The 19,129-nt window shown below is 47.6% G+C and overlaps 1 protein-coding gene across 8 annotated transcripts in view; it reads left to right on the forward strand.

Moving 5' to 3' along the window:
* ydjc (YdjC chitooligosaccharide deacetylase homolog) overlaps positions 1–19,129 on the forward strand; it is a 94,792-nt gene that overhangs the window by 14,262 nt on the left and 61,401 nt on the right. For 4 of the 8 annotated variants that reach the window (XM_049762427.2, XM_049762422.2, XM_049762429.1 and 1 more), the window contains exons 2-3: positions 3,962–4,137; positions 17,278–17,437. In XM_049762427.2, coding sequence (XP_049618384.1) covers positions 3,974–4,137; positions 17,278–17,437 — 324 coding nt within the window. In that variant the 5' untranslated portion in view covers positions 3,962–3,973. Of the gene's footprint in view, positions 1–3,961; positions 4,138–8,070; positions 8,436–9,315; positions 9,425–10,137; positions 10,993–15,079; positions 15,168–17,277; positions 17,438–19,129 lie in introns of those variants that run through there. The other 4 variants (XM_049762423.2, XM_068650308.1, XM_049762425.2 and 1 more) reach the window with 4 other exon arrangements.

Raw genomic sequence — 19,129 nt, forward strand, 5'->3', positions numbered from 1 at the left:
CCTCCTCCCTATAGGCTATCTCGTAACCATTCAAGATCAGCCCGACCACTGTGGTGTCATCAACAAATTTTACAATCATGTTGTTGCCGTGGGCCGGACTGCAGTCATGGGTATAAAGACAGTAGAGGAGAGGGCTCAGCACGCAGCCTTGTGGTGAACCAGTGTGCGTGTAGAGGAAAGGTGGGGGCCAAGTCTCACCGTCTGAAGCCTGTTGGTCAAGAAGTCTTTGATCCAGGTGCAAGTGAGAGGCGGGAGGCCCAGAGTGTCCAGCTTCATGACCAGAACCTTTGGGATGATTGTATTAAAAGCTGAGCTGTAGTCCACAAAGAGCATTCTCGCATAGCTCTGCTGCTGTTCCAGGTGTCTCAACACAGCATGCAGAGCTATGGTGATGGCGCCCTCCGTGGATCTGTTCCCCCGGTATGCGAACTGATGTGGGTTGAGTGTGGGGGGAAGCAGTCCTTGATGGGTTGGAGAAACAGTCTCTCGAAGCACTTCATTATTACTGGGGTGAGGGCAACAGGGTGGTAGTCGTTGAGGCTGGTTGGGGCTGACTTCAGGCAGGTAGGAATGACTGCTTGTGCCGGCGGGAGGTTAAAGATCCTGCAGAAAATCGGGGACAGCTCGTGGGCGCAGGCTCTGAGCACTTTGCCAGGTACTCCATCTGGACCAGGAGCCTTCCTGGGGTTTACTGCCTAGAGCACACGCCTCACCTCCTGCTCCTTTACAGTGCGTGGAGGGGTGCTGGGATTTAGTGTGGATGGGGGTGGGGGGAGGGCTACAGCAGGTTCACAGCGGGCAAAGAAGCAGTTGAGCTCCTCTGCTAGCGACTCACTTGGGTCTGACGTCACCTCACAGCCCCTGAAGTTGGTGATAGTCTGGATGCCCTGCCACACCCCTCGTGGTCTGTTGCTGGCGAGGTGGGACTCTATCTTCCTCATGAGTTGAGCTGTAAAGGGCTCTGTCGCCTGACCTGAAGGCAGAGTCATGGGCCCTGAGGAGTGTGTGGACCTGGCTGGTCATCCAGGGTTTCTGGTTGGGAAAGACCCGAATGGTTTTGTCCACACATACGGTTCCCATGCAGAATTTGATGTAGTCCAGGACTGACTCCATGAACATGGCCAGGTCTTGGTAGTGAAATTGGTCCCAGTCCGTGTTTTGAAGGCAGTCCTGGAGTTGACCGAGTGCATTTCCAGGTCAAGTTGTTACAGTCCTTATGGTGGGCCTGGATCTGCGTCTGAGATGAGTGTATGCGGGGATGAGTAGCAAGGATAGATGGTCTGACTGTCCGAGGTGGGGGAGGGGTATGGCTCTGTACCCATGCTTGATGTTGGAGTACACGTGGTCCAAAGCCCTTTCCCCTCTTGTTGGGCACTTAACGTGCTGGCAAAACTGTGGGAGTACAGTCTTCAGATTGTTCCTATTAGTCTCCTGCTATTATGTGAACACCATTGGGGTGGGCCCGCTGCTGTTCATTGATGGTGTTCAGCAGGAGAGAGAGCGCCGCGCTAGCGTTAGCATTCAGCGGGATGTAAACAGCGGTGATGATCACCACTGTTACCTCTCTCAGTAGAAAAAAGGGCCGACATCTAACAGACATGTACTCAATATCGGTGGAGCAGTGCCTTGCTATGATGCTGCTGTTGTTGCACCAGTCCTCATGCACGCAGATACAGAGCCCCCCACCTCTTTTTTTTGCGGGAGTCCACAGTCCGATCCCAGTGGTGTAGCGAACGACCTGCTAGCTGCAAGCTAGCATCAGGGATCTTCAGATTCAGCCAGGTCTCCGTGATAATGAGGGCGCAGCAGTCACGAACATAGCGATTTCCCGCAAGCTGTAGTTCCAGATCTTCCATCTTGTGGGTGAGGGATCTGGCGTTGGTGAGAAACAGGCTCGGGAGGGGTGGCTTATGCGGTTGGTTCTTTAGCCTTAGCAAAAGGCTGGACCTGCCTTCCTCTCCCTCCTCCGCCTGCGGCGCTTTCCAGTCCCAACAACAATCCACGGAGAGTCCGGCGGTCTTGCTAGTTCGTCCGGGATGTTTTGGCTGTATTGAAATTCCCTCGAGACTGTGGTGTTATGTTGATAGCCAATGTCTACGAGGTCCTGTCAGCTGTAGTGGTGTGCCGTCGAAGCAAAAATACAAAAAGTCCACAAATAGACACATAGAAAACGATAAAACAAACACTGAAGGGGAGAGCCGTGAGCCGCAGCGTCTGAGCGCGCCACCATCTTGGTTCAATGTCAATCAAACTGGGATGCGACGATGCGCGCCCACAATGCAAATCATGTCAGAGTCAGAACGGCAGGATAAGACAGAGACATGGAAGACAGCACAACTACAACGGCCAAGAGGTGGAGATGCAGCTACAATGCAGACTGGGAACTTACTATCCCTGGGTAAAACCAGTGAAAGGCGAGTCAAGTAAAGTTTTCTGTGAAGTGTGCTCTAGTCATTTTTCCGTCACTCACGGAGGTGAATATGACGTGAGACGACATGGCAACTTGAGAGGCACTGTGTAATGGCATGAAATCATCATGCTGACTGTTTTCTCACATGAAACAATTTGGGAAAGTTGCATTTAAATAAGATATATTTGAGGGGTTTTTTTGCAAGTTATCATGTAGTTCTGAATCAACCAAATGGCAAAGCATTGTAATTTTTTTAAGCAAAGGGGCAGAATAGAAATGTTTATATTTTCAAAAGTTCTATTCGACTACCTTGATGCATTGGTATCGCACATTGTCCCACACAAACATAGCCTTTGTCCTCCATCTGGTGAATTGGGATCTGGTCACCCTATGTAGACCCAATGAACCAATCAGAGGACACTACATTTTATGGAGTGGGAAAAGTGACCAGAAATTTGCTGCTCACTGTTCCCCTTTCCCCCATGGGATGGATCAAAATCACATGAGGATGGGTTAAATGCAGAGGACAAATGATCATTGGGACTTTAACTTTGGGACTTTTTTTTATTTATTACCTTTATATGTAGCTAAAGTATAGATACTGTAAATATGTTTTTAGAACTCTTTTGTTATAACAACCTTTTTATAACAAGGTACAATACTGTAAATATGTTTTTAGGACTCTCGTTATAACACTTTTTTATAAAAAGGTACAAGTGTACGTACTGCAATTGTGTGGACACTCCTTGCCTTCTGCTGGTGTGTGGGCAACTTTTGTGCCATAATTCCTCAATTTAGAAGGTTTATTTTGAATTCGTGAATTTTTTTTACAATTTTTTTTCTTAAAAAATCTGCGATGTACTGAAGCCGCGATAATCGAACCGCGATGTAGCGAGGGATTACTGTATATTCATGTTCATAAATTTGAATACTTGCACGTTATATGAATTGTGTATATCACAGGTTTCAAACTCAAGGCCCGGGGGCCAGAGACGCCACATCATTTTATGTGGCCCACGAAGACAAATTGTGCATCAAATTCGTGTATCATTACTAGAATTGCAAATTGTCTTCACTTTTAATATCTTTTTTTTGTAAATATTTGACCAGTTTTTACTCGTCTGATTTGAAAATGAGTTATTTGTCAGTTTGTTTTGTAGCTTTTACTGTATATAATATGAGGTGCTCATACATTTATCTGGGTTGACCGTCATAATGGCCCTCCAAAAGCAGCTATGACTACAATGCGGCCCGCAAGAAAAATGAGTTTGACACCCCTGATGTATATGAATATATGAACATATGAACTTTAATCAATGCATTTTATGTGCATTTTTATTTTGGCTGACAGGGACATTTTGAGTCTATATCCAAAGTACTTTATGCAGGATTAGTATCAAAGTCAACATTTTGGTATTGTGACAAGACTATTTGATACTCTCTCACTGCCAAAATATTACTATATCATATTGTTAGTAACTCTGTGATTCACACTTCAACTTTCACAATGGTGTAATCTTTGTTCTTATTGTATCTATCTGTTGTCCACAGTAACACGCAACAATGCCGCAGCCCAGGATTTTGCTGGTGGTAACAGGGGATGATTTTGGTTATTGTCCCAAAAGGAATCAGGGGATTGTCGACTGCTTCAAGGCTGGAGGCATTTCCTCTGTGTCACTGTTGGTTAATGCATCTGCTGCCAAAGATGCAGCAGATTTGGCCAAAAGGTAATTTGACAGCTGCTGTAGCACCTTGGAGTTTTTTACTTAAATTATCATTAGACCTGTTTCAAATACACCTAAAGCTCGATTTTACGCAGACTTTGGCATCTAGAATTTGGGAATCGCAAAAGCATGTTGTATAGAAAGTGTTTTTTTAGAGGCATGTTTTTAGGCAGCCGAAGGGGTCCTTTGTTACTTTAATATAGGTCAGGCAGCTGAAGGGGTTCGTTTGCTGTCCGTCACTGTGAATTCTCCACACACATCAAAGCCTGTTAACATTTTATGAAAAGATAAGCAATATGCAGATGACAACATCAGGTGGATTGAGTAAGTCATTTTGATGCTATGTGAATTGGATAGAAGAGAGAATAAAGCAGCCACTACTGAGTCTGGCCATGCTCTTTCACTTGTGAGTGACTATGTGGATGAGGTGCTTCCGCGAACTTCCCACTTTCCGGATCAAAAACAATCCTAGCTATCGCTCACTGTAATAAAGCAGTCATAAAGCTCAAACAACCGAACTACTACTTATCATACGCCTTTCAATTGGTCACAGAAATCCATCAATCACTAGCGCTAAGGTTTGCACTCATGTAGCTTCGTACGGTCCTGACGTCATTCATTTAAAAATCCTTGAAACTGTATTTACAACGAAAAAAATTGGGGTCCATGACCACACCGTGTCAGACAGAAAGTCGGGTGGAATTGAATCATGTCAAATCGAGGTTCAGGTGTTGTATCAAAGGTTGATGAACATTAAAATGCTCCCTCCAAACCATAGGAATCCCAAATTTCAGACTCCTCTTGCCATTGGTCCATCCACGCAGAGTCTCAGTGCATGCCTTGCACACTATGTGTGGTGCCCAGGCTTTATCCTGGTCACCAAGTTTAATTCCGAAATATGCATGGTAAGCACACGTGGCCATATCTCAAAAACTTGACCTGATTGAGCAAAACCAATGTGATTTTTGGATTCAGCGCATCAGATTCGTCCTAAATCAGCTGAAAAAACTCAGACAACAAATTTGTTGTTGACCTGTGTTATTATTATTTCAAAGTCAAAGTCTCCTTTATTGTCAATTCCTCCGCATGTCAAGACACACAAAGAGATCGAAATTACGTTTCTCACTATCCCAGGGTGACAAGACAGAGTTCACAACGCACATACAAGTAAACAACACAGGAAAAATAACACAAGAAGTCAACATCAATGAACAATAAGTGTGATGGCACGCTAGCCGCTCCCGATGCACAGCAGATGACAGTCAACCAGGCCACTGTGAACACGAGCACACAGCAGGCACGCACTGTCCGGTTCGTGGATCCTATCAGGCGAACGCAACCCATCTTGTCGTCCCGCGAACGAACGTACGCCAGGAGAATGGAAGGCACGGCTGGGCGAGCTGGGTTGGCCGCAAGCCTGGCCCGATGTCTCCGCGCTGGCCCCTCTTCCGCTGCCTCGCAGACCCGCTGCCGACGCATCCCAACAATGCTCCAGGACAGAGCAGTCCGAGCTCACGACGCAGTCCAACCGGGGGAGGAAGAGCAGGCCAGTCCGGCGTCGCTCCATGACGAACCAGTCCGAGCGCCCTTAATCTCTCCGCACCAAAGTCCAGAACGCCATAAAACCCACATGCCCGCCGCACTAGTAGCACGACGTATCACACGAGACGAACACACAAAACTGCCGGACAAACACTCAGTAAACACTCACAAAACACCGAACGGGACAGAGAGTGGCCGCTGCGTGTGCTCGCGCCGCCATCTTGAACCAGCGCGTTCACTGTCACTATTCTGATTATTGCATATTAGCACATGGTAATGTTCTGATTATTGTGCATTACATAAGTATAGTAGTGTGTGTGGTATATAATTATGGTATATAAGTACATAGGTATAGAAATATCTGTATTATGAATAGATAAAAGAGATAGGGGGTAGGATTTGAAAAGTTCCTTAACTTCTTCCTACTCCTTTTAGAGCTGTCCTCATTGCTGTTGTTTAAGTTATTTACGACTTGCTTGGGACATTTTGTCATTGTCCTGTTTTGTTTTTTCCTTTTCTTTTTCCTTTGATATTTTCCTGTTTTTAAGCTCGAAATAAAATTGATCAATTCAAATCAAATCTTTCAATGTTACTATTTATTGCCGTTTGAGTGTTGAAGTCAACCACCGTAATTTCTGGACTATTCCCGTTGTCAAATCCGCACTCATCCAATGTAAGCAACTGGCTCTCCATTTAAAGGGTTAAAACTCTCCTTTGTCCCTACTTCTCTAACGCTGCTCTCATGGGGAAACAAGAGTTAAATAAGTCGGAGGTCGGAAGATATTAGATATATTACAGAGTACTGACCTCTTCTAAGAAATTAATTTTGAAGGAATCAATTGAATCTTTTCAGGACACCAATCCCTCTAAAGTCAAGCGACTCTCCTGTAAAGTAACTAGAGTCGAGACACGGTGTCAGAATGACCGCGTCCTTTCTCCTGGCGGCTATTTTCCTTTAATTTGGGGCTCTTTTCAAATCTTGGATGAATTAAGATTCAAGATTCAAGAGTTTTTTATTCGCCATGTTTGAGCGTGCCAAACAAGGAATTTGACTTCGGTAAATCACAGCCTCTGTTCAACATTTAGGTGACTAACAACAACACTCAGGACATGTGAAAAATGGCAGATATTCTCAAACATCCCCTGATCTTAAACTCCCAAGAGGGCAAGGAAAAACTCAAAACTCCAGCTAGGGGAATTGAGAAACCTTGAGAAGAGACCACGGATGGGAGGGTCCCTCTTCTAGGATGACCAGGCTGCAATGGATGCAGAGAGGACACATAGTACGAACAGTGCAGACAATTCAAAAAAGGTGTGGAGAGCAGGATGTTATTGCACAGTAATGACTCTGAGACTCTAAGAGTGGTGTGAGTTCATCAGAGCAACAGCCTGTCTCTGTGTCTGCTGCTTTTAGTGTACAGAGCTCTATAATGCCGTCCGGAGGGGAGTAGTTCAAAAAGACTGCAACCTGGGTGAGAAGGGTCTGTTGAGATGTTACTTGCACGTTTCCTGGTCCTGGACAGGTACAAGTCTTGGATAGATGGGAGGTTGATTCCAATTATCTTTTCTGCAGTCCTTATTGTCCGTTGCAGTCTGTGCTTGTCTTGTTTGGAGGCCGATCCAAACCAGACAGTGATGGAGGTGCAGAGGACAGACTGGATGATGGCAGTGTAGAAGGTCTTCAGCAGCTCCCGCGGCAGGTTGAACTTCTTGAGCTGTCTCAGGAAGTACAGCATCTGCTGGGCCTTCTTCCGGACAGAGTCTATGTGGCCGGTCCATTTCAGGTCCCGAGAGATTGTGGTTCCCAGGAACTTGAAGGTGTCTGTGGAGAGAATAGTATTACTGCGGATAGTGAGGGGTGAAAGTGGTGAAGGGCCTCGCCTGAAGTCCACTGTCATCTCCACAGTCTTGAGTGGGTTCAGCTCCAGGTGGTTTTGGTTGCACCAGTGGACCAGCCGCTCCACCTCCTGTCTGTACGCAGTCTTATCACCGTTCTGGATGAGTCCGATGAGAGTGGTGTCGTCTGCATACTTCAGGAGCTTCACAGGAGAGTCACCTGCGGAGAAATCGTTGGTGTAGAGAGTGAAGAGCAGTGGGGAGAGGACACATCCCTGAGGGGCTCCAGTGTTGGTGGTCAGGGTGTCAGATGTGATGCTCCCCAGCCTCACACGCTGTCTCCTGTTGGTCAGGAAGCTGGTGATCCACTGACAGGTGGAGGCAGGCACCGCGAGCTGGATGAGCTTCTGTTGGAGGATGTCAGGAGCGATGGTGTTGAACGCCGAGCTGAAGTCCACAACAAGATCCTGGCGTACGTTTGCCCACCGACCTGTTTGCCCGGCAGGCAAACTGGAGGGGGTCAAGCAGGGGGCCCGTGACATCCTTCAGGTGGTTCAGCACTAACCTTTCGAAAGATTTAATGACCACAGATGTCAGTGCGACAGGTCTATAGCCATTCAAACCTGTGATGGCGGGCTTCTTGGCCACTGGAACGATGGTGGAGCTCTTGAAGCACGAGGGCACCTCACACAGCTCCAGGGAACGATTGAAGATCCGTGCAAAGGTGGGCGCCAGCTGCTCAGCGCAGACTTTCAAGCAGGAAGGTGACACGCCGTCTGGGATCGGTGCCTTCCTGATCTTTTGTCTCCGGAACATCTGGCGCACTTCCTCCTCGCGGATCTGGAGTGCGGGCGCGGCCTCTGCAAGAGAGAGAGTCGGTGACCACGGTGATGGAGGTGTGGATAGAGCAGTTGTGGGAGGAGGTGAGTATGTAGATTGTGCTGCAGGAGGTCCCGTTGTGTGGGAGGACCGTTGTCTTTGTCTTTAAGCTGTCTTTGTTAAAACCATAAGGATTCGTTAATTTACACTAGCGCAGAGTCACACTAGCTGAGCTTAAGATAACTATTTCGAACCAAATCTGACAACTCCCGATGTTAAGGATAAAAGCTGTCTTTACTTTAAAAAAATCTGAACGGTTTCAAAATATGACTGAGAGAGAAACAAAAGAGATTTAGAGCTTAAAAGATCCAAATAATCATTACTCAAAATGAAATGATCATAAAGTAGAAATTTAATGAATAAGTAAGAAAAATAATTACAAGTCTCAATTGTTTGAACAAACAACAATAATTCCACTGACCAATCTCAATAGAGCAAAATTATTCAGTCTCAAAGTTCTCTCGATTGTAAAACTAGCAAAAAGAGGAAAAAGAGACAATAGGTATAAAATGCTATTTGGTGGAATAAATCGAGGGATCGGTTCTCCTTGTTCCAAAAATCCGTATCTTGTTCAAAAAGGTAGGTCTGGCTTGAGAAGAAAGCCAATGCCCTAATATGGCGTCTCCCTTTTGCTGCCTCAGGAGCCGCTTTCCCCTCGCCTATCTCGAAGCTTAAAATTTGACATCGTCCAATTTAAAGACACTAGAAATTCATCTTAACGGATTTTGGGCTAATCTCAAAAAGAATTAAAAATCTATCTTCGTCCAAACAGCATTCTTGGCTCACGAGCAGCACGCAGGGGCAAAGCCCTGATGGGAAGATATTCTCTCGTTCGGAACGAACCTTATATAGGCTGTACGTAGGTCATATGCCAGTATTCTTCAATTAGGTCATATGTTCTTATGCTTCTAAAATAAACTGCAGGTGCATGCTGTCCGGGCCTCGAGATGACCTCAGGGGCAGGCTCATGAGTCATCCGCAGTCCTCCTCCAAATAGCATCTTGCCTGGGCCTCAACCAGATGAGGTGACCAGGTCAGGCCCATGCGTGGGACCCAAGCCTTCCACCAAATACTCATCCCTTGCTGTCTCTTTGTCCTTACTCAACCCTCAATACATTAATGTGTAAATGGAACAAGAATGTTAAATATATGTTGGATATCGATTAAACATTGCAACACTAATAATAACGCATACATGTTGTGTAGTAATGGTCAACTTAACACATAACCATAACTATGATCATGGGTATTTCTAACTTTAATGATATCGCTCAAACTGTTACAGATTATATTATGGTAAAGCAAAGTACCAAAAATAGTCATCCAAAATTGTGTGTTGCTATGTGTAATTCAGAACAGGTGGTGTTTCTCTAGTCACTAACAATTTAGCTATTGATCTCCAGTTCCCATCAGGTCACCCCTATGTCAAGCTTTAACACCATCTGTTGAAATTTGGATTTACTACATGTTTTAGGATAGCCAATTTGCCTGGGCCAAATCCAATACCCAATTACGCACCATCTGAACTATCATGCCACTTGACACCGTGTACTGACCGACAAAGCCTGAACGCCACCAGCCCTGACCAAGCGCCCATACAACGACCGAGCCTGAACGTCGCCAGCCCTGACCAAGTGCCTGTCCAACGACCAAGCCTGAACACAGCCAGCCCTGACCGAACGACCAATCACTGACCACGATTCCGTCTTGCTCTTTGGTTGTCCAGCTCGTTTTTTTCTGTCACAGAACGAACTGACCAAATCACGACCAGCGCGCTCGGAACCTCCGGTGGGAAATCCAGAGCGATTTGACGGCGACCCACAGCCAAGGTGGGATTTACCATCATGCACCTCACCGGTAAGGCCCTCCTATGGTGGACGTCAGAGTTCGACCAGCAAACGCCCACCTGCGCTTCCTTTGAGTCATTCGCTCGGAAAATGATCAAAGTCTTGATGTCAGCTCCTCCGTCGCAGAGGCATCGTGGGAGCTGCTCGATCGGAGTTTGTATAGTACCCTTGATAGTCGATATTTTTTATGTCATACAAGTTTCCCGCGTCGCTAGATGAAGCCACGGAGCTGACGATGCGCATTGATCGCCGCATCCAGAGGTGGTGAAAGGAGTCCACGTCACTCAACGTGGGTTCAGGACAGAACCCGGAAGCTGGGTGACCGCACCGTTCAGGGTCCTCCCCGAGCAGATTGGCCGGACCGAGCAGAGCCGATGGAGCTTTGTAAGGCTTCCCTCCCTCCTGATGAGCACCAGCGGCGACTGCACGCCAGCCTCTGCCTCTATTGTGGAGACGAAGGGCACAGTGAAAAGGAAGGAGCTCACACGAGGTCAGGGAGATAGATCCGCGCGAGTTCGACCACGGCCTCCGTTCCCGCAAGACATTATTCCCAACTCGTCTACTGATCAATGACAAAGCACACAATCTGTCCGCATTGGTGGACTCCAAAGCAGAGGCCAACATTATGGACATCAACCTCGCTTGGAAGCTGCGGATCAGCAAGCTGTCCCTGCCTGAACCCATTCCTGCGGCACACTCGACGGATGCATCATAGTCAGCCACATCACCTTTCCAGTGATGATGTTCTTTTCCGGTAATCATCAAGAAACCATCCAGTTTCACCTGTTATCTGTGCTGGCCTAACCCGTCATCCGCGGTCATCCCTGGCTGAGGCAACATAATCTCCTTATCGACTCGGAGACTGGGGTTGTGCGGAAGTGGAGCTCAAAGTGCCATTTAAACTACCTGAAAGGAGCCATCATCGCAATGGACTCTCACTCTACCTGTTTGCCTCCCGACCTCTCTGGTGTTCCTTCTTGCTACCAAGACCTCAGCGAGGTGTTCAGTAAAGCTTAGGCCACCTTTCTGCCACCTCATCAGCATTACAATTGTGCAATTTACCTCCTGCCAGGCCCGAATTCTTTTTAACTTTTGTCTTCACCCTCTTTACTTCCACTCAATTCAGGCTTTCTTTTCTTTGCTTCACTTTCCTCCTCACATCACTCAACCACTTTGCAGATTTCTTAAACATCATATATGCAATATAACATAAATACCCTCATACCGCTGCCACTCGGCTTTGAGATGTACAGGGTCACACATGGCGGACTGTGTGGAGAAGGAGCGGACTAAATGCAGGAAGACTTCAAAAAATGCAGGAAAAAATAATTTGAGACACATCAGCCTGACTACGTCACGGAAAGAAGTGATCACAATTTCCCCATATCTCCTCGTAAACTTTAACCAGGCCCACTCCATCATTATCTTGATAGTTAGCGTTGGCCTCAGCATCCCGCGTCAGATTGCTGTTCTTTGCATTTACGTTGGTTACAGGGTCTTCTGCAGTGCCTTTCTTTATAGTACCCTTTCTCCCCTAATCACCCTTCTATCTCAACTATGTTTGTTTTTTCATTTTATCCATGCATCCATCCATCCATCTTCCGCTTATCCGGCGTCGGGTCGCGGGGGAAGCAGCTTTCGGAGGGACTCCCTTACTACCCTCTCCCCAGCCACTTCGACCAGCTCATCCCGGGAGATCCCAAGACGTTCCCAGGCCAGCTGAGAGACATAGTCTCTCCAGCGCGTCCTGGGTCGACCCATGGGGTCTCCTACCGGTGGTACATGCCTGGAACACCTCCCCAAGGAAGCGTCCAGGAGGCATCTGGCTCCTCTCAACGTGGGGGAGCACCCTCCACAGAACTTCCCGAGGGACATGGTCGAACGCGTTCTTTAAGTCCACAAAACACGTGGACTGGTTGGGCGAACTCCCATAAACCCTCGAGGATCCTGCCAAGGTTATAGAGCTGGTCCACTGTTCCATGGCCACGACCAAAACCACACTGCTCCTCCTGAATCCGAGACTCGACCTCCTGACGGACCCTCTTCTCCAGCACCCCTGAATGGACCTTACCAGGGAGGCTGAGGACTGTGATTTCTCTGTAGTTGGAACATACCCTTCTTAAAGAGGGGAATCAGAGCCACCATCCCCGATGTCCATGCACTGCTGTACAGGCGTGTCAGCCAGGACAGCCCCACAACATCCAGAGCCTTTAAAAACTCTGGGCGGATCTCATTCACCCCTGGGGCCTTGCCCTCAATGAGTTTTATAACTACCTCAGTGACTTCGACCCCAGAAATTGGAGAGTCCACCAAAGAGTCTCCAGGTCCCGCTTCCACAATGGATGTCGCGTTGGTGGAATTCAGGAGGTCTTCGAAGTATTCTCCCCACCGACTCACAGCGTGCCGAGTTGAGGTCAGCAGCACGCCATCTCCACTGTAAACAGTGTTGATGGTGCACTGCTTCCCCCTCCTGAGACGCCGGATGGTGGACCAGAATTTCCTCGAAGCCTTCCGGAAGTTGTTCTCCATGGCCTTGCCAAACTCCTCCCACGCCCAGTTTTTGCCTCAGCAACCGCCGAATCCGTGCTCCGCTTGGCCATCCGGTACCCGTCGGCTGCCGGAGTCCCACAGGCCAAAACGGCCCGATAGGACTCCTTCTTCAGCTTGATGGCATCCCTTACCGCCGGTGTCCACCAGCGAGTTCGGGGATTGCCGCCACAACAGGCACCGACCACCGTACGGCCACAGCTCCGGTCGGCTGCTTCAACAATGGAGGCAAGGAACATGGTCCACTTGGACTCAATGTCCCCCGACTCCTCCGGGACGTGGGAAAAGCTCTGTTGGACGTGGGAGTTGAAGCTCTTCCTGACAGGGGATTCTGCCAGACGTTCCCAGCAGACCCTCACAGTACGTTTGTGTCTGGCAGGTTGGACTGGCATCTTCCCCCACCATCGGAGCAAACCCATCACCAGGTGGTGATCAGTTGACTGCTCCGCCCCTCTTTTCACCTGAGTGTCCAAAACATGCGGCTGCAAATCTGATGACACGACTACAAAGTCGATCATCGAACTGTGGTGTAGGACAGCCATGGGCAAACTACGGCCCGCGGGTCACATCCGGCCCACGGGGCCGTTTAATCTGGCCCGCCAAACCTGAATAAATTGTATTATTAAACTTTTTTTTGGGTCATTTTCTCTGCAATTACTGTTTCCCCAATAGATGGGGAAGCGCCTGCCCATGCATTTACTCCCAGAAGCCATGTTAGAAAGCTCGGTGCGCAGTCATAAGTGTGTGTACATACCAAGTAGTACGGACCGGGTGCACTCCGCGCTCTATTTCCATCAGTGCCGAATTTCGAGTGTGGGCTGTGATGTCAGCATTCTTGTAATTCCCGTGCTGAGCTTTCAGATAGTTTTACGCTGATGCCACCCACAAACCTTCCCCTGGAATCCTTCCATTAAAATGAGTGGCCTGAGGAAAAGAAAGGTGGACACTGAGTGCCGAGTGTTTAAAAAAAGAGTGGACAATTTTGCTCAACCTACATGTGTGAGCAGACGTTCAGCCACATGAACGTCAACAAAGCCCGTCACAGATCTAGGTTAACGGACCGACACCTCGGCTCTATCCTAAGAATTACCGCAACAAATTTTACAGCAGGCGCTGAAGTGATGGAAACTATTATTCATAATAACTGTCGTATATAATGAGAATCACTGATAGTAGTTTTTTGGTGAAACATTTTTTAATGCTGTTAATAAATGCATTTGTTTTCTAAAACATTTTTTTGAATATCCATGCTTTACTACCTACTCAAAGTACAAACATTTAATTAACCTTTACATGTCATTTCTATTACTTCACACAAACACTACATCCATCTGCTCCTGGTTCGGCCCCCCGGTCTAAATTTAGAACCAAATTCGGCCCGCCAGTCAAAATGTTTGCCCACCCTAGACTCTAGGGTGCCCTGGTGCCAAGTGCACATATGGACACCCTTATGCTTGAACATGGTGTTAATTACGGACAATCCGTGTCAAGCACAGATGTCCAATAATAGAACACCGCTCAGGTTCAAATTGGGGGGAGCGTTCCTCCCAATCAACCCCTTCCAGGTCTCACTGTCATTGCCCATGTGAGCATTGAAGTCACCCAGCAGAACGATGGAGTCACCAGAAGGAGCGCTCTCCAGCACTTCTACCAAGGACTCCGAAAAGTGTGTATACTCTGAGCTGACATTTGGTGTGCATAGACACAAACAACAGTCAGGACCCGTCCCCCCACCCAAAGGCGGAGGGTGAACCCCAATGTGCAGGCGCCCAGCCCGCACCTGCTCGGCGCCCCTTACCGTGGGCAACTCCAGAGTGGAAGAGAGTCCAGACCCTCTCAAGAGGGGTTGTACCAGAGCCCAAACTGTGTGTGGAGGCAAGTCCGACTATGTCTAGTCGGAACTTTTCTGCCTTGCACACCAGCTCGGGCTCCTTTCCAACCAGAGAGCTGACATTCATGTCCCAAGAGCCAGCTTCTGCAGCCGGGGATTGGACCGCCAAGGACCCCTCATTTGGCCGCCGCCCAGCTCACTTTGCACCCGACCCCTTTAGCCCCTTCCACAGGTTGTGAGCTCATGGGAAGGGGGACTCGCATCTTCTTTTCGGGCTGTGCCCGACCGGGCCCCATGGGCAAAGGCCCGGCCACCAGACTCTCTCCTTCGAGCCCCAGCTCCAGGCCTGGCTCCAGAGGGGGGCCCCGGTGACCCGCGTCCTGGCGAGGGAAAACGAAGTCCAATTATTTTTCTCATCATAAGGGGTTCTTGTGATCCCTGCTTTGTCTGGTCCCTCACCTAGGACCCTTTTACCATGGGTGACCCTACCAGGGGCATGAAGCCCCTGACAACATGGCTCCTAGATCATTAAATCCCTCCACCACGATAAGGTAACGACTCACGGAGGTTTTTTTTCATTTTATTTATTCCATTTTTATTTCCATTTTTACGGGGGCGAAATATTTTACTTGTTGAGGGAGCTATCGCTCTAGGGTAGCATTTGTCACAATGATGTCGCCGGAATGCAACAGCATATTTTTAATGTTTAATTTGATAAAAGATGATGCCTAAGAATTTACTGTTCAAATTAAGTTTTTAAGTGAAATTATTTTAATTTTATAGCCAGTTGTGTCATTTTCAGAGAATCATCAAAATGTAAGAGTGAAGGGATTCTCAGTTTGACAAAAACGTTTAGCGGGTACTCGAGACGAAAAACGTTTTTGAACCGCTGACCACTGAAATGATGACTCAGTAATTTTCTTCGATTGGGCAGACCTGTTGCTTAGAGAGGAGGAATGAGCAGGAATCCTATTTGTAAACATATAATAAAAAACAAAAACAAAAGTACCGTATTTGCCGGTGTATTGGTCGACCTTTTTCGATCCAAAATCGACCGAAAAAAATCGACCTCGACTTATACACCGAGTCATAAAATTTAACTTCGTATTCATCGCTTCAAATGTGATGGTAACCAAGGCCGTTTCTCATGCATCTCATTGTGCGTTGCACTTAGAAAATTTGAACCAGGCGGCGTGCGCGAGTGCGCGGCCCGCTGGAATTTGAATGAGGCGCCGCGATCTCCTCCGCGGTGCTTATAAACAGCCGATCCGCTCGGCAGGGGCTATTTTCGGCCACTTGGCGCGTGCGCACGGCCTCCCGGATGTGCCGGGCGGGTGCGCGAGCTCGCCGGCCGCTGGAAGTCCAATGAGGCGACGCGATCTCCTCCGCGGTGCTTATAAACAGCCGATCCGCTCGGCGGGGGCTATTTTCGGCCACTTGGCGCGTGCGCACGGCCTCCCGGATGTGCCGGGCGGGTGCGCGAGCTCGCCGGCCGCTGGAAGTCCAATGAGGCGCCGCGATCTCCTCCGCGGTGCTTATAAACAGCCGATCCGCTCGGCGGGGGCTATTTTCGGCCACTTGGCGCGTGCGCACGGCCTCCCGGATGTGCCGGGCGGGTGCGTGAGCTCGCCGGCCGCTGGAAGTCCAATGAGGCGCCGCAATCTCCTCCGCGGTGCTTATAAAGTGCCGATCCGCTCGGCTTGGAGCTATATCCGGCCTCGCGTTGGTGCCGGGCGGCGTGCGCGAGCTCGCCGGCCGCTGGAAGTCGAATGAGGCGCCGCGATCTCCTCCGCGGTGCTTATAAAGTGCCGATCCGCTCGGCTTGGAGCTATTTCCGGCCTCCCGTTGGTGCCGGGCGGCGTGCGCGAGCTCGCCGGCTGGGATCTCCTCCGCGGTGCTTATAAACAGCCGCATGCGCACGGCCTCCCGGAATTTGAACACATTTCGTCAATAAATTTCGCATATTGAATTTTGAAGTTTAATATAATGCAACAATTGAGCTTGACTTATACAAAGGATATATCATAAAATCGTAAATTTCCGTCGAATTTTAGGGGGTCGACTTATACACCGAGTCGACCTGTACACCGGCAAATACGGTAATTAGAGAATGGAATTTCTGGAGAGAGCGCATGTGAAGACTAATAGTCAGAATTAAAACTTATGGAATATTGTGAAAGATTAGGAGGCATGAGCTGAATAGTTTAAATTTGGAACAGCATGAATCAGCCACGAAATGTAGAAATTAGATGGGAAAAACTGAATGAGTCCAAATATTTGTGGGTCTTGTAATGGGGACAATGTATAATTTTTGGTGAGGGTGAATTCTTGGAATCAGTAGGCATAAGCTGTATAGTTTGGGAGGATGAGAAGTGAAATTTTGGCTAAAACTTTGTGAATTTTGGGACATTTTTGGAATGAGAAAAATGCAAACGCCCGTGGCATGAATTTTTGGAATACGTTGAAGGTGTAACGGTAAGAATCAGTTGAAAAATGTTGAAGAAATTGTACGGAAAATAAAGTGCAAGAAATGAAATAGATGGATAAAGTCAATGGCATAGAATAATGTGTGTGAAGGCAGAAAGTTAGGGGAAAAAAACCGAAAGTTTAGTCTGAATTGACACTGAGGTTGAAAAAGAACTAATGGACTTTTTCTATCAGACACAGCATCCCAATTGGGCTCCATGCCAACCTATCAGAAGGTATACCAGTGTGTCAGAGCCTCCGAGCAGCCTCTACACTCGTCAACGAGCGTGGTTTCTTCCATGGAAAGATGGGCTTCCGTCAGGCACTGGAACGACATCAGCTAAGTATGGAACAGGTACTAGGAGAAGCCTCACAAATTTATTTTCTTGTTCATTCAGATAATTGTTTCTGATGGTTGTTTAAATTCCAGCCATTCGTGGCAGAGCCAGTACCTCTACCAGCCATTTTGAGGATTTTGATCAATTTTCGAAGGCCTTCAAAATATTGTGTTCTATGGCCGCATAAAATAAACTTACACAGTAATCATATTTTACTGGGTGTGGTAGGGTATAAGCACACACAGAATAAGTAACATGTTATTCAACAATCAAATACATGGTAAGATATTTTTTTAGATGTGTGTTTTTTTTGTTTATGTAGTTGATCGGTCAGTCAGTCTGTCACACACAGAGTGGGGGATCGGTGGAACCCCCATTTTGCCCACAAAGCGGCATAGTGTGTGTGTGTGTGTGTGTGTGTGTGTGTGTGTGTGTGTGTGTGTGTGTGTGTGTGTGTGTGTGTGTGTGTGTGTGTGTGTGTGTGTGTGTGTGTGTGTGTGTGTGTGTGTGTGTGTGTGTGTGTGTGTGTGTGTGTGTGTGTGTGTGTGTGTGTGTGTGTGTGTGTGTGTGTGTGTGTGTGTGTGTGTGTGTGCGTGCGTGTGTGTGTTGTGTGGGTCTTGAAAACGGCATGATGCTCCAAATATATTTGGAAATTCACACACAGGATTGAATGTTTACTAAAAATAAATCCATACAAGAAAAGAAACGTGATAATCACAAATGTAATTTGTGGATCGGGAAAAATGTGAAACTCGCAATTATATTTGTTGATCCAAACACATAAAATTGCGATTGTATTTGTGTGAATAATTTTGACACAAATCTCTTCTCATAGTTTTAGTTATAGTAGAAATTAACAAACAGATACAACGTCTATTTGCACCATGACATCAATGTGCTTCACCGTTTCAGTCGGGCCATTTAAATGAGCAAGCACCTCTGTCCATTAAGGCATGTTTCGTTAATTCCAATTGTTTCAGAGACACGAATTCTGGCATTAACTCGAATATTGACTGCATATAAACCGCGGACCACCGGTTGACAATCCCTGTAGGTTGACCAGTAGTGGTCTGTGGAGGTATTGAAGGTGGTCCGTGAAATTGGAAATGGAAAATCCATCTATTTTCTGTACCGCTTGTCCCCAAGGGGGTCACAGGCATGCTGGAGCCTGTCCCAGCAGTCATCCGGCAGTAGGCGTGGGACACCCGGAAGTTGTTGCCAGCCAATTGCAGGGCACACAGAGACGAACAACTGTCCACACTCGCACCTATGGGCAAATTGGAGTGCTCATTCGGCCTACCAAGCATGTTTTTCGGATGTAGGAGGAAACCGGAGTATCCGGAGAAAACCCATGCAGGCACGGGAAGAACATGCAAACTCCACAAAGGGAGGGCCAGAGGTGAAATCGAACCCACACCCTCTGAACTGTGCGGCAGAGGTGCTAATCAGTGCGTCACCGTGCCGCTACAAATGGAAAATAATTGTAACAGTTATAAAAATAAAAAAGATTCATTATTTAGACTAGATTTATTTTCCAGCAATTTTTTTTTAATCGTTTACCCATCCAAATTATATCAAATGTTGCTGAGATTCCCAAAGTAGATGCAAATAAAAAGCCTGTATAGGTCTATCCACCTTCGGTGCAAAATAAAATAATATTTCGCCAAAGCAGTGATCCCCAAGTTGCTTCTTGGTTATAAGGGTGGTCC

Source organism: Syngnathus scovelli, chromosome 3 (assembly GCF_024217435.2).
Source record: "Syngnathus scovelli strain Florida chromosome 3, RoL_Ssco_1.2, whole genome shotgun sequence".
NCBI lineage: Eukaryota > Metazoa > Chordata > Actinopteri > Syngnathiformes > Syngnathidae > Syngnathus > Syngnathus scovelli.